Source organism: Phasianus colchicus, chromosome 1 (assembly GCF_987193195.1).
Source record: "Phasianus colchicus chromosome 1, bPhaCol1.hap1.1, whole genome shotgun sequence".
NCBI classification, from domain to species: domain Eukaryota; kingdom Metazoa; phylum Chordata; class Aves; order Galliformes; family Phasianidae; genus Phasianus; species Phasianus colchicus.
The window spans coordinates 45,679,596-45,707,202 of record NC_143436.1 but is presented as its reverse complement, the minus strand read 5'-3'; the positions used below and the strand labels follow the sequence as shown (position 1 = coordinate 45,707,202).

The following is a 27,607-nucleotide window of genomic DNA, read 5'->3' as shown; positions in this document are numbered from 1 at the left end:
TTGATCCTTCCCTGGCTTTCTAAAGACAGGTGGCTGGTCAAAGCAACTCATCTAAGTTCCTCTGATAATCAGAGGAAGAGATCCTTCTGGAACATGTCACTTAGATCTGCAAAGTGGACAGAGCTGCCCACAGTGGTGCCATCGTTGCTCTGCTTGCTATGGGAGAAGCCTGGGCCAGGTGTCTGATCTTCAAATGGGAAGGTCAGAGGGGAAGAAGCCAGGTCCCTGTTTCACAGGGTCACATTGCTTCAGGATCACACCCTCATATGTGTGTCCTTACCCATCATCTCAGTCAGGCTCATCTTTTGGCTGGCACGGTGTTTTCACATTTCTTGGATACCTTTTCTGTCTCTCAGGTACAGCAGGTAAAAATGATGAAGGAAAGTCCCCATCTGATAAGAAACTCAACCCCAGGAAATAGTCCTCACCTGGAAGGCACAGTCCCCGCTCCTAACCACTACAGTCCATCTCAGGAAGATTTCCTGTGGCCCCAGGTGCCTCCAGCAGCACTTGCTGTCGCTCCTTGTGTCCCTTTGGAGGCTCGTTATAGTTATGATATTTGCCCTCTCGCTATTCATTGTACCTTCTATGGGGAGTCACAGCCAGTTTATCAGCTACTAGGAGCATGCTTTGTGGGCTGAAAAGCAATTTCCTTTTCTCCTCTTGTTGCAGGATCCTAAGAAGGGTTTGATTTATGCCATCAGTTTTAGATTTAAAAATCTTCAACTTCACCTAGGTACATTTCCTGGAGATCGGCAATGCTTAGTATAGTAAGCATTTAGTAATGCTTAACAGATGAGCAATTCTGTTATGGCATATGATTGTCTTCTGCAAACTAGGCCTAGGCTTTTCCTGCCATGTTAGTAATAGCCAATGTCAAACGATGCCGTTCCTCTTTTCCTCCTTCTCTTACAAAGCTGATGTCCCCAGGAGAGTTCATGGCAGCGAACATGGCAATCCTGCTTCTGATCAGCTACACTGCTGGCTTACTTTTGTGCAGCACTCCCACTTTGTTGCTGTAATGGCCCTTAAAAACATTTGCCAACATGCTCAAGTACAGGAGAGCACAATGGCACTACTGGAGAAGTGCTAGCTTTTTGATGGAAAACTCTGCTGTTTGCTGGGGAACTGACATTCACCACTGCTGGATAACAGACTCAACAGGGAACAGTCTTTGTTATTTGATTTCTGCTGGGCTCATCAGAAGTGCACTACAGAGTTGGTTACTTTTGCCATGCCTACACTGCTGCCCGGGTACAGGTGCCTGCACTTGGCATGTGCACAGTGCCTCCAGATGCAGTTCCTGTGTTGTTATGATCAGTGAAGCCCAGGCTGCTTGCAGAAATGGTCTGGCCTGGCAGCCTGCCCACATTTAAGTCCTCCCAGAGGAGTTTTCTGCCTGGTACTGCTGGGTAGTACCGCCATGGGGTAAAGAGGACACAGGAGCAAGCAGGCTGAGGGCACTGCACATATCTTCTGCATCCAGGAGAGAGAACTTTGCACAGGCGAATGGTGAAGAACAATACAGACTGAAACACGTCACTAGGGCCCACCATGAGGGGCTGTGCAAACCCACAGTGGAGTGCCCCCAGCAGGGGCAGGCAGGCACATGCACCAAGGGAGGAGCACACGCGTATGTGTTGCGCCCAGCACTCATCCATTCCTATTCCCCATGCTTGAAATGTTTATTTTTATAACACTTAAGAGAACAACCTGCATTTCTTAGATGAGACACTCCAGAAGGGCTTTGAAGCAGCCAAAGTTTCTGTTGACTTTTCATTTCGTTTCCCAAGGAACCAGCTATTTTGGGTGCGAGTTTCTCCAAGCCTGGCTGCATACTGACTCACAGTCCCACAACACCAGAGTTGGGCGAGTCCCTCACAGCACTCACAGCAGTGGGGAGGTTATGTCGTCCAGTGAAGTCCTCCAACTCCATCAGAGCTGGATTCAATGGCTCAGGGTCAGACAGGAGGTTAAACACGTCCCCAGACTGGGGCCAAAACTCAGAAGTTGGCCTTGGATGAGGTGGCACATGTCCCTGTGTCCCAACACTGACCTAGTGCTCATGTCCTGCACACGGCGGTGGTGATGGCTGCGTGTCCCTCACGCGGTACTGAGTGGGTAACAGCCATGGCCAGGAGCGTTTGCTGTGGGCAGTGCATGGCAGCATGCCTGCTGGCACTTCTCTGGGATGACGGCTCTGCTTCAGTCACTCACGGCTTGTCATCTCGCCAGGATCTCTCGCCTCCTGGGATTAACTTTTGGAAATGGCAGCTGAATGCCCTGTGAGCAATGTCCCTTCTAGGAAAGTGTGTTAAACCTGGACCCAGCCTGTCAGCTGGATTTCAGGGTGAAATCTGATGTGTTGACTGTGTCCACCTAATGAAAGAAAAAGAAGAAAAATAAAAATCCTACCTGCTGCGGTATCTGCTAAGGTCAGGATGGATATCTCCTGACATGAGGTCTCATGGTAGGGACAAGGAGGTAATGGGAAGCAGCCTTTGGCTCCAGAGCTCATTCCCTCCTCTCCTGCTCCTGTTACATTTGTCCCCCTGCTCTCTGTTGCCACCATGCTGACCCACGTGTTCCTCTCTGCACTGTTTGCTTTTACTGCTGTCTTTACCAGGAGCTCCAGGAGCTGATTCACCAGAGCACAGAGCTGCCACAGAGGCAGGGACTGACAGCCTGTGGCACAGAGCCTGCTCTGGGGCTGAACCAAAACGAAATCATGGTCCTCAAATTCACAGCAAACTGTTCGGCCAGTCTCTGGGTTTCACTTCCAGTTTGGCTTTCTTCAGGTGTATGCCATTGTTCTCACGTGCTTCTGTGATGTGACTTTTGCTTTAGATGGATAGCTCCCGTCATTTTTTGTCCTTTGGGTCTGCGGGAGTACCTTTCGGGTACTGGGTGAGAAGACCCTTGTGTGTCACAAGTAGAAAGCCCTGTGCTCTGCCTCCTCACGGTGCTCTGCTGAGGCTTCTGTTGTACCCTGCTCCAAAAGCAAATGTCGACGTGGCAAAATAACCCAGGATTCGCTACCCGTGAGTGGGGCTCCTCTCATGGGAAGCCTGCATCGTTCTGTGGGTTGCAGCCTGAAGTTGTTTCTCATATTTTGCTAAGTCAGGGCCGGCAATGGAGAGGAAGAATATTTAATTATGGAGGCTCATTTCACATACAGACATCCGACCCGAAGGCACAGAGAGCCCAGCGTGAGGCAAATAAAATTCCATCAGAAGGCTCGATTTCCCAGGTCCATACGTGGCTGGCTTGTTAATGCTTTTTCTCAGAAATCTTTATTATGGAGCACAGGGGCGTGTGCTGATCACACGCTGCTTCTTGGAACTTGCTGGGAGGCGCCGCACTGGGAGGTAGCTCGGGACAGGACTCTGAACAAAAGGTGTTGCTTAAGCATTTTCCAGAATAATCAAGCACTTGTTATGCAGTCTGCTTAATAACCTGAAAGAAGGATCCTTATCAGGAGGCTCCACATGTTCTAGCTGTTAACTGCTTTCAGTATTCATATAAAAGCTAGCAAACGTGTCCATAAAAATAAAATTACCTCACAGAAGACGGTATCACCGAGGTCTGCCTGCTCAATTAATTGGAAGTTGTATTGTTTCCTGTTAGTAGGCCTTTATATCTTTTTACAGGGCTGCTGTGTGCCCCTCAGGATTCAAAGGGCAGTGAATGGGCTGTGTGTGCTCAGTGCTGTTCCCACCACAGTACTCTGAAGATGAATTGGGGTGGTTGGCTCAGCCATGCCAGCTTAGGCCAAACAGCAGCCCTTGGAAATTGGGGGCTGGGTTGTATGTGCTGGGAAGCACCGTGTTCAGGCAAGAAAGGTATAAAGGACCAGCAAAAAACACTTTCTGACTTTCTGGAGTGGGACATGACAGAACGTATTGCTGCAAAACCAAAATGAACATTGTTGGAACATAATAAGCTCCGTGTGCTGCTTCTTAGGGAATGATACTCAGTGTGCATGCACAAAGAAACCACGCTGCCCTGTGAGAATAACTGAGTGACTCCCTTAAAAAACCCCAAACTAGCAGTGCAACAATTGAAGATTACAGTCAGTAACAATAAGAGAGAATGATTGAGATTGCATTTAACAGCAACATGCAGATGTCCCGGGCGCTAGGAGGCTGTGCATGTTTTAAAGCCAGAATGGCTAACTCTGGGGCCTAACCTAGAGCCTCGTGCCATGAGTCAGGCTGGCTCACACCTGCCAGGTGGCCAACAGCAAGGATCCTCACCACGGGACAAAATAAAAAGACACAGTTCATCAAAAAATACGCCTGACTCTGGGTCTGGTCATGGCCAACGGGACGTGTGGCTGAGCTGTGCTCCCAGCTGAAGCCTTTGCTGCCTGCCCCTTAGCCTGCTGGTGGCCATGGCCGTGGGGTAGGTGTGTTTGGGGCTGGGCTCACGCTCCTCACCAAGGCTTATGACAGCACTCAGAGAGCAATGGCAGCCAGCAGCTGGGCAGCTGCATGCCCTCTCTGCTGAGCAAGCTTGCTGCTGGTTTGTGAGAGCTCTGGGTCAAGGGCTTGGCTTGTTCCATCCTCTGCCCTTTTCTGCTCCTCTTTTATTCTTCCTTTCTCACGACGCTGATTTTGAAGTGCAAAGCAGCACTTGAGGCAAAGAGGACCCCATAACTCAGAATGCTTTCTGCACCCACAAAAACCCTTTGCGTTTTATTGCCCCAAATTCATAAAGACTGCTTTTCAAAGGGAGGTAGTAAAAGTACCACGCTTCAGCAGGTTCCAATTAGAGACGGCCTAATCCAAAGCGCATTGAAGTCAATAAGAGACTTTTTGTCTCCTTTCTTTTGGGGCCTGGATCCAACATCAGTGTCAGAAATGGCATCTGCAGCACGTGCAGGCATTTTAATGCTGTCTCCATACAGAAGTGCCAGGAGCCTTCCTGCACCATCAGCTCTTTGGTAACCGCTCCGCTCCACTAAGCATTCAGCCCTCCCCGACAGCTTCAAAGGGAAATTACCAATTCATCTGTCTTACAACTAAGATGCCAGGTTCAGAAGTGAATTCGGATAAAAAACATCCTTATTTTTTTAATCGGGAAAGATATTTTGAAAGATTATTTCCATTTCCAGCAATTGTTCCTCTCTCTCAGGAAAGACACTGTGTTCAGACTAAAAAGAAGCCAAATTACTAGGTCTATTTTTAGGTCTACTTACCAAGTGATAGACACCTTGAAGGTCAGTCTTTTTCTCATTTAGTGGAATCTGGAAATTCACACACACACACACACACACACAAAAAAAAAAAGACTGTAAATTATTGTAAATTATTGTAAATACAGAAACCTATTAGGAACTGCCTTTTCAACTCCACTTCTGCTATGCCTCAAGATTAGTTTATGGCCATTGAGAATACAGAAGCTTATAAATAGTTTAGCTCTCAGAGCTTGTTTTTATTTCCAGTAAGAAACAAAATAGGCAGCATGACCATATTTAGAATAAGATCAGCATGCCGTTTATATTCTTTGAATATAATGTGACTTTTGTTTGTTTTTCCAGCCTTCAGCAAAATGTTTTATTCCATAGATCGATGGCTGTCGTAATGAGTCAAGACGGAAATTTCCCCCGCATCATCTCGGAGAAGCAGCTCAAAGATGACTGCATTTTAGTTCTCCTCTACACTCCAGCCCTGTTTAGATCAATGTGAAGCCTAATCCATGTGGTCATGAGGTCCTTCCTTTGTGATAATCCATGTTGCTCTGTGCAGGTGGGAAGTACTGCTCTTAGCCCTTTCCTATTGCTATGCTAAGAGTCTGCCTCTACTCTCTGAGTACAAAACAATTTTTTGTAAAGCCTACTTACCTCTGAAAAGTTAAATGGGATCTGAGCATCTCCTTTATAAGTCAAGGAAGAAAAGCAATGGATGCTTATTCCAGTAGCTAGAAGTCAAGCCATTCATTTCTTTAGAAGACCCAGGAGCCACCTTTGCTTTCCTCTCTCAGGGCACCTAAACACTGCTGCAAACAAGTACAGAGCAATCTCACCAGTTGTGCTCATAAGCCTTTTTTGGCTTCAGCTAAGAAACCAGGACACAGTTGAAAACACTTGAACTGCCACCAGGTGAGATGACCACTGTGGGGGCTGTTCCCATCACCATCCCTGGGGCAGGGAGCAGCTCCTACCAGCCCTGGGTTGTCACCCAAAGTGTGAAGAGATGGGGACACTCGCTGATAGAGCTGCCTCCCCCTGAACAATGCTCGAGTGCAGACTTGCCTCAGAGTGACATTTAAACAAGTAACATTTGCTCCCAAATTAGCCAGAGAAGAATAAACATTTTAAGATCTCTTGGCTGTGCTAAGAGAGAGAATGAGAGGCGTTGCTTTACATCTGAAGAATTAAATTGTCTTAATTACATCCTCGTGTAAAATAAAGCATTACATACAGAAGAAAAATATTTTTAAGTAGATGGAAAAATCCACTGGGTTAAAGGAATACTACTGTCAAGTTTAATGTGTCCCTGTATTTGTGTGGTGCAAAAACAAGCCTTAATAAAACTGAAGAGTCTAATAGAAACATTTCCATGAATTTAAAAATAACAGCAATGGAAACAGTCTCATAAAACAAGTAAACCTCTCCCTTCACTATTTGCAGCTCAAGTATTACAGCATTAACTTTGGGCCTGGGAACGTGAAAGCAGCTATAAATTATGAATTAGGTGCTTTGTCAGGATACCTGACTGGTTAGGAAGGCTTCTTTGGCATGAGACTTCGTACCTGTTCCAAGCTTTTTTCTTTAAAATGCTCTAAATATAGTTATGTGTAATCTGACATTGGCCTTATGAAAGAAGAATGTAAAACCCAAAGTCCATGTGGAGAAGAAAGTAGCAGGGCCCTGTGAGTTCACCACCCATCCTACTGCTTCACTGCAGACTGGTTGTACTGCCGCATTTGGGCTGTGCTAACTGGGGATGTCTCCCCATGCAGCCAGTCTGTGTTCAGACTTGGCCCATGCCAGCTCAGAACAAGATAAGGTCCTTGAATTTATGTGACTGGAAGCTGCATTCCTCCTGTAAGCCCTGCTTTCAGTATTTTGTCCCGCTCCACATCTCCCTCCAAGCTGCTGCCAGGGATGCCGCTCTGCCCCTCTTCCCTAACATGCATGTCACACCGGTGTTCATCTCATGGCAAAATAGGTTCAGAGTCCTCACACTCCTTTCTCTGCACCGTTGTCTATGTGAATTTGCCAAATGTCTCTGTATTACCTCTAGGAGTTTTTCAACAAAAAGTATATGCTGGCATGAAAGCATCATAAACTAGTAAAATAAGTAACACGGCCTAAATTGATTTAAACTGTTTATTTGGGACTTGTTGATAGACTTAGACTCTGTAAATAGCTGTAATAGGATATGATTAATTAAGATCTGAATGAGGTATAACAGGATCATGATTTACTGAAGGTGAAAACTGTACACAGAAGACTACTACCAGATCACTTCCTGACCTGCAGCAATTGCCAGGACGTTTTCTCTCTTCATGCTTCTGAAAAGCAAGGCAGACAACGTCTCCTGAAAATGTCTTTGTTTTTCCTACTTTCCCATCTTTGGGAAATGGCTTCAAAAATCAGAGTAGAGGAAGAATTAAAAAAGAAAAAAAGGCAATAAAGCTCATTTTTTCTCTAGTAAAGATTTCTGACAAGCCTGTTAAGCTGTTAAATTATATGGAGCAGATCCTGTAGGATGGGAAGTTATTTGGCAATGACTCTGTATAGATGAAATGGTCTACCAGAACTTGCTCATAAATAGACCTGGAAACCCTGCACTCAAACATTGTTCCTCATTTACAGTACGGTAAAGTGCCCATAAAGAATTAACATGTATTTAGCCTTTTGCCATCAGGTCTCTAAGAGCAGCTGGTTGCTTCTGTTGCCTTTGCACACATGCTACAGTACAAAGACTCAGCAGACATCAGTTTATCTTCCAGTTTACTAGCTGAGACAAAGATGGGAAACTTAGAAGTCATCTCATTTCTTAGGCACCTTCTCTGCCTATCCTCTGGTCACTTTCCTGCTGCGTATCTTCCCAGAGAATTCCCCACCCACACTTACACAGTGTCTGACTCCTTGGAGAAACCTACACCTATTAAACTATAAGGGGAAAAGACCTCACGGGCACACCGGGTTCCTGTTATTCCCTCTTAGGGCCAGTTTGAAAGGTAGAGTAAGGTGACAAGAAATGATATGTGCTAAGACTCTGACAAATGTGACACAGGTCACCTGCAACAGCAGTAACTGCTGTATAATCATTGCATTAGTAACAATGATTATTCTCATTTCTTACTGGGATATCAGGGAATTAGCACAGAACAGCAGTAAAAAAGGCATTTAGTCCATAGTGCAGAAAACAGGTTAAATCAAGTGTTGCTTCCACAGTGAAATGGGAAACCTTGCTGAACTCACTGCAGAGCCTCCTGTGTGCAAGGACTTTAAGCGTCTCCCTATATCCCCACTGGAATAGTACAAGAGCAAAGAAAGAGGAAAGAGTGATCCATTTTTTAATGCCTGCTAAAAAGAAACCTGGCATGAAAAAAATTACAAGTCACAAGGTGCCACAGAAAACTGAAATGTAGAAACTTAATAAAATCAAAGTTCTCAACCCCAGTTTTGCCAGTTTGATGCACTCTTCAACTCGTCTCAGTGATGTAATTTAGCAAAGTGCTTGAAAGCTCCCAATGAATGGCAAGGCTTTAGTCAAGCAGGTGCTGCATCACAGAAGGATCCACTTCTTCTGCCATCAGACTGGCTTGCAGACTTTGGATCGTTGCATTTTTCCCAAAACGCTGTCTCCACAGTACAAGTGCAGCTACTATCTGTGACTGAATGTTGTGAGGGTGATTGACTTTACATCGATAGATGTCAGTATGGGACAAACCCAAGCACAGAACAATATGCTCCCATTCGGGTCCCAATCTCCTTGCAAGCTTGTTCATCTGTTGATCTGTTGGTGAACTCTTCAAAATACATGGGGCAATTTCGGTTGCATCTGTAAAAAAATGCGAACACACATCACTAGGCAATGTTGCAATTATTAACACAGAACCTTAACAAGGAGAGAATAAGCAAAGCTGAGGTGAAATAATTTATTAATTTCAGAAACAGCAAGGACACTCAACCAGAAAAATGAATTACATAATCAAATACAAGATTAATTAGAGGAAAACGAATGCTCAATGGACCTTATTAGAGAGCCTGGAGCTTCTGAATGCCAATAATCCAGATATCAGAATTCTACTCTGACGCCAGAACTTTCAGAAGTAATTACAGATTCTGGGGAAGTGAACAAGAAAGGTTTTAAAGGAACATTCTTCCAGTAGTAGGCACATTCTGAAAATCAGCCTTGCTGTACAAGTACGGCAACGACACATCCAGTCCTGTCTCTCTGGTTATACACATCAGAAATAACTGATTCCTTAGTTACCAGAAAGTCTTCAGTCTCCTAGGATGCTGCTTACCCTTTGTTCGCTGTCATATATAGCAAAATCATCTTTGGGTGGCCAGCTTTGGGGGCTTTTCTTTTATTTGAATAAACCCTAACAATGCTAGGATTAAGAACTGCTTACGAGAGAAATAGGCTCTTCTAGAATACAATTCGTATATTTGAAAGAAGATGTTTAAAATAGACTAGATGAATTACTCCTCTAAAAATGCACATTTCTCTCCATTGACTATAAAAGGAGTGCTGGGTATAAGCTCACATGTTGACGTCGATGCTGCAAACGCCCAGCGTTGGTGAAACAGTTCTTTGCCTGTAAATTCAAACCACAGACCAGTTGCTTTGAAAAGGTGTATCTAGAAAAGCAGCTTATCTGCAAAACATATTCACTCTCCTATACCTTTTGAGATCACAAGCTGAAATGAAGGGTCAATGCAAGCTGTAATTGCTCTACTCTTGTCACTGAAGATACTGCGGCAAAAAGAGCAAAAATAACCTCAGGAAAATGCTAATTATAGCCTGCCAATCTGAAACAGCAACCTCCCTCCAGAAGAGCTGCTTTGCAAAATCTAATTTATAGCTCCAATACCCTGCTCAAAGTCTCTGCCACAGCAGAACAGCAACACTAGAAAGCACTACTCCACTGTCTCAAAACAAAAATTGTTTTTGCATAGAACACCCAGAGCCTGCGAACATTCATACTGTTCAAGCCCAATCACACATGAGTGTTGTATAGAGCTGTTTTGAGTAAAGGCAAAATTGCTTTCTGGAGAGCACCTAGGTGTCACAGCTTTGGCTGGGATAGAGCTTTTTTTTTTCGTAGATGTTCATGTGATGCTGTGTTTTGTATTTTTGATTAAAACAGTGTTGATAACACACGGATGTTTCCATTGCTGTGGAGCAGTGCATGCACAGAGCCAAGGACTTTTCAGCTCCTCATGCTGCCCTGGCAGCAAGGGGCTGGGAGGAGACAGAACCAGGACAGCTGACCCAGACTGACAAAAGGGATGTCCCATACCATACAGCATCATGGACAGCAATAAAAGCCAGGAGAATGAAGGAGAAAGGAGTGGATTTTCAGAGTGATGGCATTTGTCTTCCAAAGAAACTATTATGCACGATGAGCCCTGCTTTCCTAGAAGAGGCTGAACATCTGCCTGGTGATGGGAAGCAGGGAACGAGTTCCTCGCTTTGTTTCACTTACGTACGTGGCTTTTGTTTTACCTAGAAAACTGTCTTTATCTCAGGCCCTTGGGTTTCTGCACTTTTCCCTTTCCAATTCTCTCCCCCATTCCACCTGGGGAGTGTGAGTGAGTGGCTGGGTGGTGCTGAGCTGCCTGCAGGGTTAAACCACAGCACTAGGGCCTCTCATCTCCTGGCTGCCAAAGGCACTGGGGCAGTGGCTGGTTTTTGGGTAGGGCACAGGTCACACAGCTTTCTTGCACAGGTCCCAGCCACAATAGCAAAGGTTGAATGTCCAGACCACCTTTCAGCTTCAGCGGCTTCTGAGACGAAGGGTTTGTGTCAGGTCAGTGGCTCCAGCCCTCATCACAGAGCTCAAGAGCACCTCACTTCCTCCCAGGAATGTATCTGCAAAGACAAAGGCTCTGTGGCATGCAGGCTGCACATTTCCTTGTCGATGTCAGCAGTGGCAAAGGAGCCTCCACAGCCTGCTACCCCAGCACAACTCTCCTGAGGAAGGAAGAGCAGCACCACAGGGCTGACCTCCCATTACACACAATGCCAGTTCCACGGGCACATCGAGACCACTGAGTGCCTGCCATGAACACAAAAGTGAACACAAGTATTTGATAATAAGTATGATTTACAATAAACTCAGCTACCCTGTGCTGCAGCCAACAACATTTCTTGCTATTGGACCCACGTACTGTCTCAGCTACTAAGCAAGAACTCCGTGCCCAGGAGGAGGACCTGCCAGCCCAAGATTTTTGCTCTCACATTGAGATTTTTACATCTCGTGTTCACTAGCAAAATGGTTTTATGGTACTGAAATGTGATCAAGCAGGGAGGCCTAACAACAATATATGTCAGCTTGTCCATCCAGCCTTTGATATCAGGCAGATTTTTTTACTACAACAAGTATCTTGCCTTCAGCCTGTTATCAGCCCTTTAATAAGAATAAGAATAAAACCCATCCAGGAAATCTTTTCATCTTGGGCTAGCATCTGATTCCAATATGGATGCAGGAAATTCTGGGACAGGAGCCAAATGTTAAATTTAATACAAAGGCCTGTTACTTTAGTCCCATTTTATTTTCTGTGATAGCTCTTTTTCAGCTCACTTCTCACTGAGAAAAAACCAAGACAAGTATTACATGACAGGCAACATTATTTAGAGGTATACAGAAATATTTAGTGAGATCATTTAGTTATGACAAATGTAAAATAATATAAAGGTTTGGATATGATCTATGATTAATAACACTCTTAATTTAATAAACACAAGGGCATTTCAGGTAAAAGGGAAATGCTTTTTCTGTCCTCAGCAACCAAGCTGCTTTGAACACATTGCAAAAACATTAAAGACAGCTTGTGTTGGTTATTTTTACTGCAGACCCCCGCTTACAATCTGCATTGGTCAGAAGAGGCTGAAGGAGGTAGCAAGACTACAGTATAAGTTCCAATTATGCAGATGCTCTGACTGCATTTGAAATATACATTCAGAAAACTAAGACCTAAATTTGCAAAGATATGAAGCTTTTCTAGCTTTAGGTAGGCCTAATATGAAGATGGCCGTGTTAAAGATAGATACAGGCTTGTGGAATTCATACTGCATCGTTGGAAATGGGGAGAAGTGGGGCTTGTGGAGGGTGACCAGACTTGCGGCCAATGTGTCATTGGGCTGCTTGTTCATTATTTTGCTATAGTGGTGTTTCACAGAAAGACCTGGAAGGTGCTGAGGGGTATTACAGAAAAGACCATTTGCGGTGTTTCTACCTCCAGAGAGCAGGCTAAGTGAAAGACCACAACAGCTGTGGACACAGTCTGTTCTGTGAAGTGTCATGGCTGCATGCTGTGGAGATTGAGAGTCCAACCTTTCACTGCTCACACAGAAACCACCAAGCCCCTGAGAAATGGCAAACTGACAGCTCTGTGCTGGGGAGCACGCTGACTTGGGGCAGGGCTGCTCTAATGCCAGATTGCTGGAGCAGCACTGGGACCACAAAAATTCCTCTTCTCAGGGCTGAAAGCAGGGAGGATGCTCTCCACCCTGGATTTGGAGTTGGAACTGACCCAGAGAAAGAACTGTGGCTCCTCCTGTTCAAAGCTGCAGCACAAAGGGACAGGCTTCTCCCCTTCTCCACCTGCTCCTTGCCACTGGCTCTAGCTGGTCAAGGAAGATCATCCACCCTCAACCTTAATCCTAGCCATCCCAGTTGAAAACAAAAAGACAACATTGACAACTACCAGCCTGTATGCTTCTGGACTGTGGTTCAAAGTGAGAGACATAGCCACGCTAGCGAGTGTGAACAAGAAACAGATCTGGATATAAACAGAAATTACCACAGACAGGGACCAAACAAAACAGAGTAACCCAGATACCAAAAATATGTTTGGGGCAAAAGCATCCGGTTCCCACTTTGGCATTCAGTTTTCTTTGAGACATTCCCAGTTTCAAGCGCAAAACTCCAGGATGTTGTAGCAATCAGGGGGATGGAAAAAGAAACTCACCCCAGCTCAGCCCCCCTTGGCAGAAGTGAGAGGATGTAACATAAAGTCCAGCAAAGTGAGCTTTGAATGTGGGAGCAAACAAGCCTGTTTCCAGCACAAAACACAGCAGTAAATAGCGCTGAGGTGTTTTTGGGTGATCTGCAAAGTGCCCAGCTGATTCCTCAGAACATCAGCAGCCTAAAGTGCTTTTGTCTGAAGGACTCTTTTCTGTGTAAATATGACTTTTCTGTGTGTGACCAAAAGCATCTGTTAAGAGTTTCAAAGATCCTTCTCCCTTACGCAGTCAATTCATTTTACTGGTTTTTGCTATCTGTTGTGTAAAAACTACTTTGATGGAAATGATGTGCCTGAATCCAAAGTACTGAAGAAGTCCCAATCAGCTGCCACCTAATCCTGGAGGATGACTCCATAGGCAGTTAAGGACAGAGTTAGGGAGCCAGGGATAACTGGGCCCACCTGTTATCTAACCCCTTGGGATTAAGGTTAAAGCTGCCCCTTGGGAAAGGATGTTCTGGGGACTGTCTCTGCTTTCAGCACTGCCTCTGTATTTTTATCTGTTAAAATGGCCATGTGCACTCACTGGATAAGAAAGCAGAAGCAGTCCTGGAAGAGACTGGAATCCAGGTCTGAGCTGCACATCCCAGTGCTGAGCAGCATGATAAAGCTCTACTTTGTTCTTTTTCTCTTGATTAATAATTCCAGTAAAAAATAGAAAGATTTCCCTGTGAAGGGTTAAGAACGCTTCCTAGCCTCCAGAATAGAGGCTCGTGGAGAGAGAGAAAACTCCTGGGAAGAAAGAGGTATGCTTAGACACAATAAAATCAAATGCAAGATCCTTGGCTGAAAGTGCTAGGCAAACACTCTTATTTTTGTATTATCACCTCACAAACAGGCAGGTGATTCTGGGCTCCAAATCTTGCACAGCTGGGAATGAGACTGCAGAAAGGAATAATTTCTTAGGCAGGCTTCTGGCCTCCACATCTCCTGTTGGTAGGCATACAGTCCTTCAGTGATGTGAACTCAACTGCTTAGCCCTTTTTATTCTCTTGACACCCTTACCAGATCCTACTCATAATATCTAAAGAGTTCAAAGCAAGCACTTCAGAGTCCTCTTTAATCGTCTTTTCTGGCATCTGGAGTACACTTCTTCCCTGAGAAGTGTTAAAGCTGGAGCAAGCAGTCCCACAAGCACAAACCAAAAAAAGCCTTCCTTCCCCAGGTGTGATTCCCATAGCTGATTGACTCCTGTTTCAGCCAGTCCTCACAGGACCTGTCTGGAGGCTTACTGATGAAATCACCCTTCTCTACTGCTGTAAGTAGGCAGGCTTCTTGAAACTGGCCAACAGGTTCAGAAGGTACTAAGGGTAGACATGTATGCATAACAGCCCTCAGAAGAGAAGAGCACAGCTTTGGTTAATAGGAAACTATGTTGATGGAAGCTCCCAAGTGCAAGGGCAGGGTAGAACACCAAAACTCATGTGCTAGCATGTGGAGCACTTCAGCTAAGGGCTGGGCTGGATAGGGCCCTGGGCATCCTGATCACCAAGCTGAGTGGTGTGGTTGACACGGTTGAAGGATGGGATGCCATTCAGAGGGACCTCGAGAGGCTAGAAAGGTGGGCCCGGGTGAACCTGATGAGGTTCAACACGGCAAAGTGCAGAGTTTTGCACTTGGGCCGGAGGAATCCCAAGCATCCCTACAGATTGGAAGGAGCGGTCCTTGAGAGCAGCCCTGTGGAGAAGGACCTGGGGGTCTTGGTAGACGAAAAACTTAACATGAGCCAGCAGTGTGCCCTTGCGGCTCGGAAGGCAAATGGGATCCTGGGCTCCATCAGAAGAGGGGTGGCCAGCAGGGACAGAGAGGTGATTGTTCCCCTCTACTCTGCTCTTGTGAGGCCCCATCTGGAGTACTGCGTCCAAGTCTGGAGCCCCCAGTACAAGAAAGACAGGGAGCTGTTGGAGAGGGTCCAGAGGAGGGCCACGAAGATGATCAGGGGACTGGAGCACCTCCCCTATGAGGACAGGTTGAGGGAGCTGGGTTTGTTCAGCCTGGAGAAAAGAAGGCTGCGGGGTGACCTCATTGCAGCCTTTCAGTACCTAAAGGGAGCCTACAAAGAGGAGGGGAATCAACTCTTTGAAAGGGTGAGTGACAGCAGGACAAGGGGAAATGGTTTTAAGCTGAGGGAAGGGAGATTTAGGTTGGACGTCAGGGGGAAATTCTTTACGGAGAGAGTGGTGAGGTACTGGAACAGGCTGCCCAGGGAGGTTGTGGATGCCCCGTCCCTGGAGGTGTTCAAAGCCAGATTGGATGGGGCCCTGGGCAGTCTGGTCTAGCATTAGGTGGAATGGTTGGTGGCCCTGCATGTGGCAGGGGGATTGGAGATTCATGATCCTTGAGGTCCCTTCCAACCCTGGCAATTCTGTGATTCTGTGATTCTGTGATCTACTTGGTGACAGCCCTGCGCACGGCAGCAGCATGGAACTAGCTAAGGTCCCTTCCAAATCAACCTATTCAGTGGTTCTATGATTCTATGAAAACATACATAAGAAAGAACTAGTGGCAGTTGCTGCTTCCCTCCAGCCCCCTCCAAACGCAGTGCACTTGTTCAACTAGTCTGAACAGCCAACCCAGCTCTGAGCAGGTCTGGTCATGGTTGCCAGACTGTGCGCTGTGTATTTTGGCAGGTGCCTTATGTTCCAGGAATTATTTAATGACTAAGTGTCATAATAGCAAAAAAACCTGCGTATAATCATGTAGATTTGCTTTAAAGTGTAATCCCCTTGGGCCGAGCACAACAGCAGAACTGGATCGTGAAGCAGAACAACACTTGGAGGGATCAGGCTGGGACAAGCTTTCAAGGGCTTTGAGGTGGGGCTGCAGAACTTGAATGGGAAGGTGAGTGTGTAAGGCTGCTGATAACGGAGGGATCTGAGATTTTGGAGAGCAGCAGCCCTCTATGAGCTATCAGAGACCTTGGGTGAAAGGGAAAGAGGAAATTATGAGTTCTGAGGGCTCCTAGCAAGTAATGTACTTCACAAAATCCAAGACCAGATGATGAAAGTGGCCATGGTGAGAAGGATGGAATAAAGAGGGTAACTGCTGGGTAACCGCAGGGAGTGGGTTGACTCAATTTGTTAGAAGAGGGGATGGGAGGTGATAGTGGGTGTCCTTTTGTGGTGCTGCTCTTCTGCTTTCTTGTCCAGTTCTTCTCTCCCATCCCTGTCCTAACAGGCAGAATGGAAGGCATATGCCTGCCCTCTTCCTACAGCATATCCAAATTCATGAGCATTAAGCCAGCCTGTGGCAATGAATGACTGGAGCGCTGAATGGGATGTACCATGCTAGATTTATTTGGTGGGCTTGAATGGAGAAAGAAGCACTTATTCTGTCCTGTGCAAATTAAAAATGTTGAGGAAGCACTATAAGATTATTTCCTTGCTGTGAACTGTAGAAGGCCTGATTCAAGACCCATTCAAACACAAGAAACTAGCTCAAAACACTGATGAGTAAAAAAAAAGTACAACAGACTATCTGGAAGCCAACCTGTACTGCATAATTTGAGTGCTGTTTTTTTCTTTTTGCTGTTGCAAATTATACATCAAACTGATTCAAAGGCTGGGAAAGGAACACTAGTAAAATGCAACAGCTCCAAATAATCATGCTCTGTGGAATATGGAAAAATATTTATCTTCTATATATCACCATGTAGGTTTTTTTTTTTTTCTATAAATCTGTAAATATGGATCGTGCAGTCCATCCAGAAGAGACTATTCAAAACCACTGTGGTCTGCTTCCTGATGCCAGTGAGTTTCAAAGACTGTTGGACTGGGGAATGAGAAAAATGGAACCATACCTTGCAGTACCTGAACATGGAAGTCTGACCCCATTATAGATATTTCTGTATATAAAATTAATACACCCAGATTAAAATAATTTACAGAGGAAGATTAAAATAACTTGGAGAAGATGTACCGACTTCTGCTTTTAGCACATGCCCAGCTGTTTCTCTGTCATGGTGGCAGAGTGTGGTCGTTGTTCCATCTGCCAGTGCCTGCTGCCTCCTCTGCAGTTTTCTGCTCATTACTGAAAGGAGAGTCATACCTATCTCTTTCAACCCATTTCACTATCTCAGGGGACATCATTTAATGATGACTGCCAAAAATGCTGATCTCCGCTTGGAAACTCCCTCTTCTTCCATAGAGTTGTATCAACACAGGAAAACCCTGGTGATGGAAAACCTGCAGCTTTCCAGGAAGAATAGGCCCAGTTACCTTCCTAAGAATGCCAGGATAAATCCAGAATAAATACTATCTTCTCTAATGTAATCAAAATCAAATCTGTTTCATTTAAATACTCTGACGAAACTACAGAATGGAGTCTGTACTATAAGCACATACAAGGGGAGAAAGCTACAGTAAAACAAATTTGACTGAGAATTTTATGTTCACCTGAGTATATGCTAAAGGTAGGCTTCACAAATGCAGAATTTTAAAGTTTCTGCAAGAGGATATTTTCTGATCTTATGAATACATGCAGCCATTAATATACAGAATGTGTATGATTAAAACCAACCTCAGCAATTAGAGATCGTAAAACACACTTACCCTTAAGTGTACTTCTATTACAGTAATTTACGTTTCCACTTCTCATAATTGAATTATCAGACATTAATCAAAATGCAAGTAAATATACGTTACAAAGATTGGCTGCGTTCTTCCACATCATGCAGGTTTTTAAAATGTGATGTATAACAGAAAGGTCTCTGTTGTTGTTTTTTAAACAATTATGAACCTAAAACTCTGACAGTCAATGTGTAGAAAAAAATGCAGCCATGATTCTGCGATAATCCCAGCCACAGCAACTCTAAATAGTCTCCCTCAAGTAAGGCCCTACCCGCCCCTGGCACCAAATTCAACTCCTTTCTGCTGAGATTATGCATTTCTACAGTAATATGAATTCATTCACTGTAACCTCTTCATCTGCAAGCTCTGTAAAGCTTCATGCTTTGTAACATTTAAATAAACTTGTGATATTAGAGTGGGAAAAAAAGGCGGCATAAAATTTTGTAAATCTACAGGCAATTCCAGAATGCAGATGTTTGTATTATGGCTCAGTACCAGCAGCTAATTCATGTTTTCCTTATCACTTACTAACGGATGCACAGTAGCTGTGGATGTGGTAGCAGACTAGTAAAACCTGAAACATAAACATTCATTACAAAAGGTTTCAATTGTTTTCTCACTATTCAGTTCCAGTAGCTGCATGGTTTTCCAGGATTTATTATTTGTAATGTGTCTAACATGTTTTTACCTCCACAGATTTCTGCAGACTGTTAGCCTTCAGTATTAGTCCTGTTTAATCCACGTTAAACAGATTGACAGGGAAGTCCCTAAATAAATCCATGCTTTCAGCCTCTTCAGGCTGCAGGAAGCAATCCCTGGGTTTGAGGAGCTGCAGCTAATCCATTTTTCACTTTTCAATTGCTTTCTCTCGGGAAGAGCAGGGATGAAGTTTCAGCAGTTAATACCACGGATTTTGTTCTGTTTCTCATGAAAATTAAATAATTACAACCCTACCCAGTAGTTCTCTGTTATTGCACGCTGAGAAATCACATAATTGACTGTATAAATTAAATGACATTTATTGATGCGTAAGAGGAAAAGAATTCCTGTGCAAAGAGAACACAAACACAAAAGGTTATAACGCCTGCTCCCTTTTCAAGCAGGATCAGCTAAGCATTACAGAGAGGACTGGACTGAATTATATTGTGTTTTATGCTTTTTTAGTTTTAGCATTATATGATACTGCTCTAGTACCTGAAGTGGAAATAAAATTTGCTTGATATTTCCCATGGATTTACATTTATTTATTTATTATATGTATTTACCTATGCCATTGTTGTACATAAATAAGCCACACACACAGCACTGAAGCCACAGCATCCTTGCAGTGATATTTCAGCTAAAAATTAGGAAAAATGTCCTCTCTGAAAGAGTGATGCTGCAGTGACACAGGCTGCCCAGGGCAAAGGTGAGTCATCGTCCCTGGAGGTGTTCAAGAAACGTGTGGATGTGGCACTGAAGGACATGGTCAGTGGGCATGGTGGCGATGGGCTGATGGTTGGACGAGATGTTCTTAAAAGTCTTTTCCAGCCTTAATGATTCTATGATTCTACGACTCTTGATTCTATGATTCTGTGACTCTATGAATTGCATTAACAAATTAAGCATGCAGCACTAAGGAAAAAAGAAACAAACATCCCGTTAACGGGAAGATTCTGAGGAACACCTGAGCTTGGAAGAACTGCATAAATACAAATAGTCAGCATTCAGATCTTGGCCAAAGATTTTTCCAAATATGCCTTGGAAAGTTTTATGGAAAGAACAGGTAAGGCCATGCTTTTGGAAGCCAAGTACAACTATGTGCTAGTACAAAGCTATCTGATAGCCTGCCAGAGCAGAGACAAGAGTCCCTGGGTTATATGCCATCAGTCACACCAAGAGTCAACTCTAGAAATAATGTTGAAAATCAAATTCTAAAGTTTGTCTGCGAGTTTCTATTTAATTTTGAATGCTCTGCAGTTCTGAGTGAATTCAATGGAGTTTGATAATACTCACTACACATTCAACCATTAATTATGGGTCTGAACCATGTAGAGCCATCATTTCCCTCAATCAAGTCTCTTCTCTGCACTATCACAAATAATAATTAACAATCAGTGGTTGGTTGTACGAAGTCATGACGGTCATAAGGCACATTCGTATCTGCGGCAGACTTCTCATGGTTCCATAGGAAACCAATGTTTATCCAGGTGGGCAGGGCAGCACTGACAGAAGAACTCACCCACTCTAAGTGCAAAACAAAGACAACTGGAGCAGTTAATGATTATTTTGTCAGCTATGTGACAAACTCACCACACAATTTTTGTCGAGGGATTGGCACATAACTTCTTTTGACAGAAACTACTTGAATACTGACTTCAAATGTCTTTGAAGGAGCTGAGGCGCGCATTAATTCTGCTGCTCCTCTGTGTGTAAGAGCCAAAGGAGGATCCACGGGATGTTTATCTGCTGATAAGCACAATGAGCGAGTAAAGTTTTTACCGGCAACTTTCCTTCATAGAAATATTTCTAAAGGCTGAGGCATTTCAAAGATAAAATCATGCACTTGGACTTTGCTATAGACGTTTCTCTCATGCAACAACAAAGCTAGCGCTGCCAACACGAAGGACTGTTCTGTTATATAACACAACTAGTCACACATTTTTCCCTTACAGAACCTAAACCAAACAGGACAACAAGCCATTATACTTAACCCTGATAAAACTGCTCATTCCACTTAGAGATTTCTCGTCAAGCTGGCTATTCTTTTTGCCTTGGCTTGAGTAATCAGAAATATCAGAATCAAAGATCTGCGCAACAGATGGAACTCCGTTTAGAAGAATGCCTTTGGCTCATGAAGATCTTTGCCTGGCAGGTGTCAAACCAAAATTAATACTGCACATATTATGCTTTACCGAGTTTCAGATTTTAGCAAAGTGAGACTGCGTTCCTTCCTGACCACATATATTAATAGAACAAGCTGTGCAGAGCAAGCTAAAACAGTGCTATCATTATGCTGAATCCTCCACTGCTTGGCACTTCACTTAATCATTTACACCCATGCAAAGTAAGTAATCAAAATGCTACCAATGGGTCAGCTGAGCGTCCTTCTATAAACATTCTGCACAGGTGTGAAAGACTTCACCAAATGCCATAAGCAAGATGGACTTCCATCCTTCTGCTTCTTTTTTGCTCCTTTTCTTGCCACAGAACCTTTTTCCCTTACGAACTTTAGTAGAGTTTTTGACATTTGAAAATCCCTAGGAAAACCAGTAACTGGTACTAAAATGCACTGCTCAGCTGTGGCCGGATGCTCCATAGGTATTGGTGTTCCCAAAATAATGGGGCTCAGCACCACAACCTGCTCAGGTGCCAAGTCACATAAAGATCTGGGAGAAATGAATCTGGAATCTCGTGACTTATTTGACACAGCTGGACTGAAAGCAATTCCAGCTGACTGATAGGACAGTAATTTTAAAGGGTCACAGTCAGAGGACTTTCATTTATCTCTACGGCAAACGGGAGATTACATCTGCGGGTGTATACATTTGTGTGTATATATATAGCTATATGAACATTTCCAACTTTTTATTAAAAAAAAAAAAAAGATGAAAGTCTTAGGTATCTGCAAGTCAAATTCATCCCCTTTTTGATTTAATTTCCACAAATTCATTTTAGAGAACTGGCAAGCCTCCCTTTGAGAAATGGAAGTAAGAGTGCAGGTTTAGCCTGCTGCACAAAGCACTGTGCACTACAAGTTCTTGCCTTTCTTTCCCCTCTGCCTCAGTGCTGATCTCACACCCGGCACGATGTGCTTGCTGGCACGCGTTGTGCCTGCCCTGGGATGCAGCACTCCGACCAACCGCGCTCATCGAGGGTCCCGGGACAGTACTGAAAGTAATGAGGTGACTCACAGCTGTAGCCATGCCCTTGAAGGCTGGGGGCCCAATTACTCTTTCTCTCTTAGGAACAGTATTTTGCCAAAGCAACTGAAGCGTATTCAAAATCAAACAGGCTATAAGCAAACACTTGTATTACTTAAGATATTTATATAAGATTTATGCCAGTATTAGTGGGACAATTCATATAGCAAACCTAAACATCCGAAAAAATCTTGTGCTTAAGCAATTAATTTTTATGTCTCGTGCATGCAGAGCAATGTTTTCCCTCACAGTTTCATAGTCTACTGGCTGTCAGATTTTGATCCAGAATCAAAATTTCAGTCATTTTGGCTTTTATGCATAGCAAATCAGAAATAAAAATGTCTTAACATCAGAAATGAAAAGACTGGAAGATCAGACAGACCATAGAAGATTTGTTTTACTTGGTTTGCAAATTTAACACAGCTCTGCTAATCTTAGTGAGACTGAAACAAAACCAAAAGGCGAAACAAGAAACTAAATAACTCTATTCTGTCACAGAAATACAAACTATGCTTGTATCCCTGGGGGAGCCAAATCTGAAGCCATGCTAGGAACAAGCGAGAAGAGTTGCTTACTTGCTCAGCAACTGAAAACAGCTGACATCATATCTACTTCCTAGAGGTAAAAATGGAAAAGCAATCTTAAAACATGAAAATAAAATTTTTTTCTTAAGCAAACATCTCTTTAGTTAAACAAACTAATGAAGATATCAGGATTTTTTTTATAATGTTGTCAAGTTTTCATGCCAGAACTGTAAACCTGAACATTTTTCTCTTCCTCTCTTCTTCAGATGTAAGTGCTACGTGTTGGTTGACTTTAATAAACAAAATACATGATGCAGTGACCTTTCTAACTGACTGTGGAGTCAGACAAGGAGAAATAGTTTGAACCTCACACACTCAACACCCAGTTGTGTCTGTGGGCTCCTCCCAGCTGCACTGAGAACAACCAAACGTTTCTGAGATGCAAGAACTGACAAGTTCTGAGAAACTGTCCTCAGATTTTCATTTGAGAATACGACACACTACATCAGCATATGCAAACTGAACTTTGCTGCTTAACATACCACACAAACAGAGCCCTGCTACCTAACCTGACCTTCCATTTGCACTTTAGTGTGTATCAATATGTTAATAACAAGAGCAGGGGGGTCATGTGCAAAGTTTACAGGTTCAAGTGCAGAAAACAGATGAAAATCTGGCTTTCATGCTTTGGTTTTCCTTTGTTTTGTAGGTCACAGCTTTTTAAGATGATTATAAAGCCTAGGAGTTCTGTCCTGAAGATGTAGGACTAAATTATTTAAACATCTTCGTTCAGTTTTTTATGTTGAAAATGTGGCTTTCTTGTCTACTTGAAAGAGGTCAACAAGAACATAAAGAATTATTTCTGACTCAGGCTTTTCAAGACATATTATTTAGTGGTATTTATACCGTATTTACATTGTTTGAACACTTTAGGCACGCCATGAGAAGGTCTTGCTGTGCACATCTTACAGCCTAAAGATTTATGAAGGTACTCACTTCCAAAACAGTTGAGTGAGTTTGGATACTCAAGCTGAAAACTGCAAAGAGCCTGAGTGTTTTCAGGAAGTTCTGTACAGACAGATTGTGAAACCACAGACGAGAGCTTCAGGATGAGCATGAGAAACCAAAGCCAGGTCCAAAGCATTTGATTCAACAGACGTCTTCTGTAAATGAAGCAAGGAAAGCACAAGCCATTTTTAATACCATTCTTTGTGTCATGCAATTGTTTCCACATGCAACTGGAGAAACTCAATCAACAAATGATGCTTCCATCTGTATGTGCCACGGGAGCATGCTGTCTGTAAGGAACAGAAGTGTCTTTGGAACTACTGAACTGAATGCAGCAATCTCAAGCAACGTATCAAATTGTTTAAGATACACAACTGTAAAAAAAAAAAAAAAAGTAGCCCTGTCACCCCACAAACTGCTATTCCAAAGACAGTTTCATTAAGAAACACAGCTTGAGAATATCTATCAGAAAAGATCAGAGCTACATGCAGGGACAGCAGGAGGCAGCTAAAGCAATCTGCAGCACAGCCCTGGCGCTCATCCGTCTCTGACCCCAAGAAAAAGTCTAATTAATGCACGAATATACCTATGAGTCTAAAAGAGGAGACCTCAAAAAGACAAAACTCTGCCTGAAAGAGATAGTCAAACTCCTCTGCTTTTATGCAAGAATCTACAGCTCTGTTTGTCCCAATCTGATACATTTGGTTAGACTGACAACACAGTTTTGACTTTTATTTGAAGTTCATATTTTTTCTATGGGAACCACTAGATGTGACACGCTTGTCCTGTTGCACAGAAAAGCAAGTCTGTTTCTACTTTTTATTCCTCTGAAGCATTAATTGTGCAACATTTGATTTAGAAACATATTTGAAGATGTTTTAGATATTAGCTCATTTGTACACCATCCCAGGCTTTCCAGGAACTCTAAACCAACAGCCTTCTAGTCTTATATCTGAACTACTGTATTTTGTGGCTTCCACACTGTACTGTCTGGAAACTCCCAGTGAGACTGGCCTCATTGTCTTTAATGGAGGAAGGATAGACAGACAGTTGGCAATCCCAGATCCTGAAAAAGGCTCTGCGTGTATCCATTTATGTATGCAGAGACTGCCATCAGAGAGTTCAAACAGCTCTGAAGAGCTGGGCCGAAACAGGCCAAAAAGAAAAAGCATCCAAAGGGATCACAGATGAGGAGCAATCCTGCTCATCCGTGCTGGATTTCCTGCTCGTGAAAGGTGCCTATCTTTAGATGCTGATGGAGACCCGTTATGTCTCTGCAGTTTTAATCAGTGAGGTTAATTTATGAAGTGCTAGAAATGCAAACCAAAAATTTCCCAAGCCATCATAAGTACAGAACTGGAAGTGCTGCAATGGTCACTCCCTGCTGGTCAGTCTTTGCAGCTCACTGGGGCTGAGTGGAGGTTGCTGATGTGGCTCACCCAGAGCACTGATAGCCCTGGTGGTTGTCCTACAGCAACTGTGGGCCTCTGGTGCCTTCTCTTTGTGAATGCAGGTGTCGTCATGACCATTTCTGAAAGGAACTGATGCTTTCGCAAGCAACTACCTCAAGGCCATGGCTGATCCACTGCCACAGCTGCCTGTCACCACACCAGCCAACACGCAGTCCTGTGTCCAGATGGGTGGAAGCAGCTGTGCCAAAGGTGTGTTGCAAGCTTTTCTGTAATAAAAATCCCCTCCTGCTTTTAGAAAATGCATTTCTTTTTCTTCTTTTTTCTTCCATCTTTGGTGCTTTCTTTCCTCCTCCCACTTTTTCTAGTGGGAAGGAAAGTGACAGGGAGAATAATGATTTCCTCAGCTTCTGTTGGAAAAAAAAAAATAAAAAAATAAAAAAAATTTTCCACCAAGACAGATTTTTGTTCCTGGTTTTTCTTTTCGTTTTTTTATTTTTCAGTGAAGTTTAGAATCCTGTTTTTATTAAAAATTTCCTACAGGAGTGTCCAGATAATACAGGCAGTTGGGAAGGCAGCGCAGAGCCGGTAACTATTGACCTCTGTTTTGTTTATCACAAAGCCCAGCTTTACGGGTGGCAAGAGGTCAGCTTGAATTTTTTCTCTTCATCTGTGTCTTTAAGAAATGCTTGTTGGGGTTCAGGAGGAAGAAATCACACCCCACAGCCCAGTGTGGAAGGGCAGTGTGTGATGCTTTCCTTCTGCCAGTTGGCTCCACACGCCCCAGGTAATCCCCACTATTTCTGCACGTTAGGGGTGGAGGGAGGGAGCACCCTGAGCTACAAGACAGCTGAAGGGGACAAAAGTGCAGGAGCCTTCCCACATATGGAACGACAGAGACAGGAGTGACCAGGGAAGGGCAAGACAAACTCCCTAAGGTCAAGACTTTAACATGGCTTTGACATGCAGAGGCTTGAGGGAGTTTGGATGATGAGGAACAAGCATATGTATACACTGCACACTGTGTTTGTACTGAGGAGTCAACCTTGTTTAAGGCTTTGTCTTAGCAGATGGCAAACATGATGGCTGCTGGGTTAACATTTTTCTGCCAAACTAGCCCCAGGCTGTTTTCAAAAATAAAGAATGTTGCTCTCTTTACCGAAGCAAAAATAGCTGTCTCTCCAATTCTTTCCGTCAAACTATTATTTTATCTGTTTCAGGAGTAAGTATCTAGCCAGACAACATAATTACCATTACACAATTTTTAATTAACTACCTACAACAATCTTCCCACTTCAACCATTGTTGTTTTGGTTTGTTTGTTCTTTGAGGCCATACCATAAATCTGACTTCCCTACAGTTCAGAGCAGTGCCTACACCACCAGTTCAGACTGTGAGCTGCCCCTCTGGTCACACCACGTCTGCCATGCAAACAGCCCAACATTATTAACACTAGCAAATACGTAAGGCAGAACTTTACCAGAAAAGAGTGTCAGAACCATGTATTAATTTAGCTTATTCCTTCAGCAGCTTTTCTGTTTTTGGCCAGGACCCTCCTTATAAGGCTTAGCAGTGAACTCACTGTGCACACTGCAGCAGTCCCCATGGCAGCAGCACCTTGGGGTCTCCTTCCTTCCTGCAGTGCAGCCAGACACCCCAACACCTCCAGGTGTGACCCAGTACCTCTCCAACCTGTAGGGAGTTGCTGCCTAATGCTTAACAGCTACCTACAAAACACAGACTAAGTGAAACTCCAGCGACCTTCGTTGGCACAAGTTCCACACAAACCAACCAAAATAACAGCCTTAGGAAATATGATGAGTTCTGGGGACAAACAATTCTCACACTCTTTCCTCTAGGACCAAATCTGCTTGCACCTGGAGGTATGAGAGCGGGAACCCCAACCACACACAAACACACATGCAGCTTCTCAGCAGACCACCAGCAACTGCTGAGCCAGAAGATGCAGCTGGAGTCCAGCAACCCTCCACAAGCGATGGAGCACCAATGGGTCAGATTTTACGGTGTCAGCCCAAATTCAGTAACAACATCACAGAGCGTATATCCATCAGCCAAGCCAGCTGTTCTCCCAAGTCCCAGCAAGCCTTTAGCTACACTGCATGGAATTGCTGCTCTCCACATGGAACATGTCGTTAAGAGTGAAGTTTGCCACGGCAACTGCAACAGCACTGCACATTTTTGGTGTGATAAGCTATAGTTAAGAGTTGAAAAGTACTGCTTTGTGAGCTGAAAAGCAAATCAAACAATGAACAATACAGTTGGAAACTTCAGGCCAAATGTTCTAATACCTGATGTTGTTTCCCAAAACAAAATATCGTGTATGCACACTGTAGACACCTTCTGTATGGAGCAGTGCTAACACGTGATCTCTTATGGGCATTGCATATGAAGTGTCCTGTACTCCCATGCACACATGAGATGGCCTGAATCGGAATCCACGCTGCCTCCCAATATCTTTCTGTATGGACAGGACCAGAAAACAACAGAGTAACCAAGCAAGTTGTCCCATTATGCAACAGATGGTGAAACTATCTGTGCCAGTAGGCTGTGGTTTTCATTCCTCTGAAGGCTGCTTTCCTCCAGGGGATTCCAGTAACGGGACTAACTGAAGTGTGTTTTGACAAGTTATAACAGCACAGAAAACCCACCTATGAAATTACATCCTGGTAGCATCTTCCAAAGTAAACTGAAGTCTTGGTATCACCGCTCGCTTGGAAAACTACTATGCCATAGCTTTCATTTGTTATGAGCACATAGCTTGAGGGTTTTTTTGTAGATAACAAGGGTTGTTATAGGTATTGATTTCAATCCCCACCATCACTAGGTGTTTGTACCTGCACAGGCCTTATATATACCATTTCCTGCAAGTATAAAAATAATAAAATAATAAAAAGATGCAGTCTTAATTTATTTTCACCTACTTTCTTTCACTCTACGTAATAGCAGTAAGCACAAGGGT

At 43.8% G+C, this 27,607-nt stretch overlaps 1 protein-coding gene across 5 annotated transcripts in view; it reads right to left on the bottom strand.

Moving 5' to 3' along the window:
* Positions 1 to 5,417: 5,417 nt before the first annotated feature.
* The window catches only part of CRADD (CARD and death domain containing adaptor protein), a 77,664-nt gene continuing 55,474 nt past the window's right edge, over positions 5,418 to 27,607 (bottom strand). For 2 of the 5 annotated variants that reach the window (XM_031600468.2, XM_031600467.2), the window contains exon 3: positions 5,418 to 9,020. In XM_031600468.2, the coding sequence (XP_031456328.2) occupies positions 8,725 to 9,020 (296 nt within the window). In that variant the 3' untranslated portion in view covers positions 5,418 to 8,724. The remainder of the gene's footprint in view (positions 9,021 to 27,607) is intronic. The other 3 variants (XM_031600465.2, XM_031600464.2, XM_031600466.2) reach the window with 2 other exon arrangements.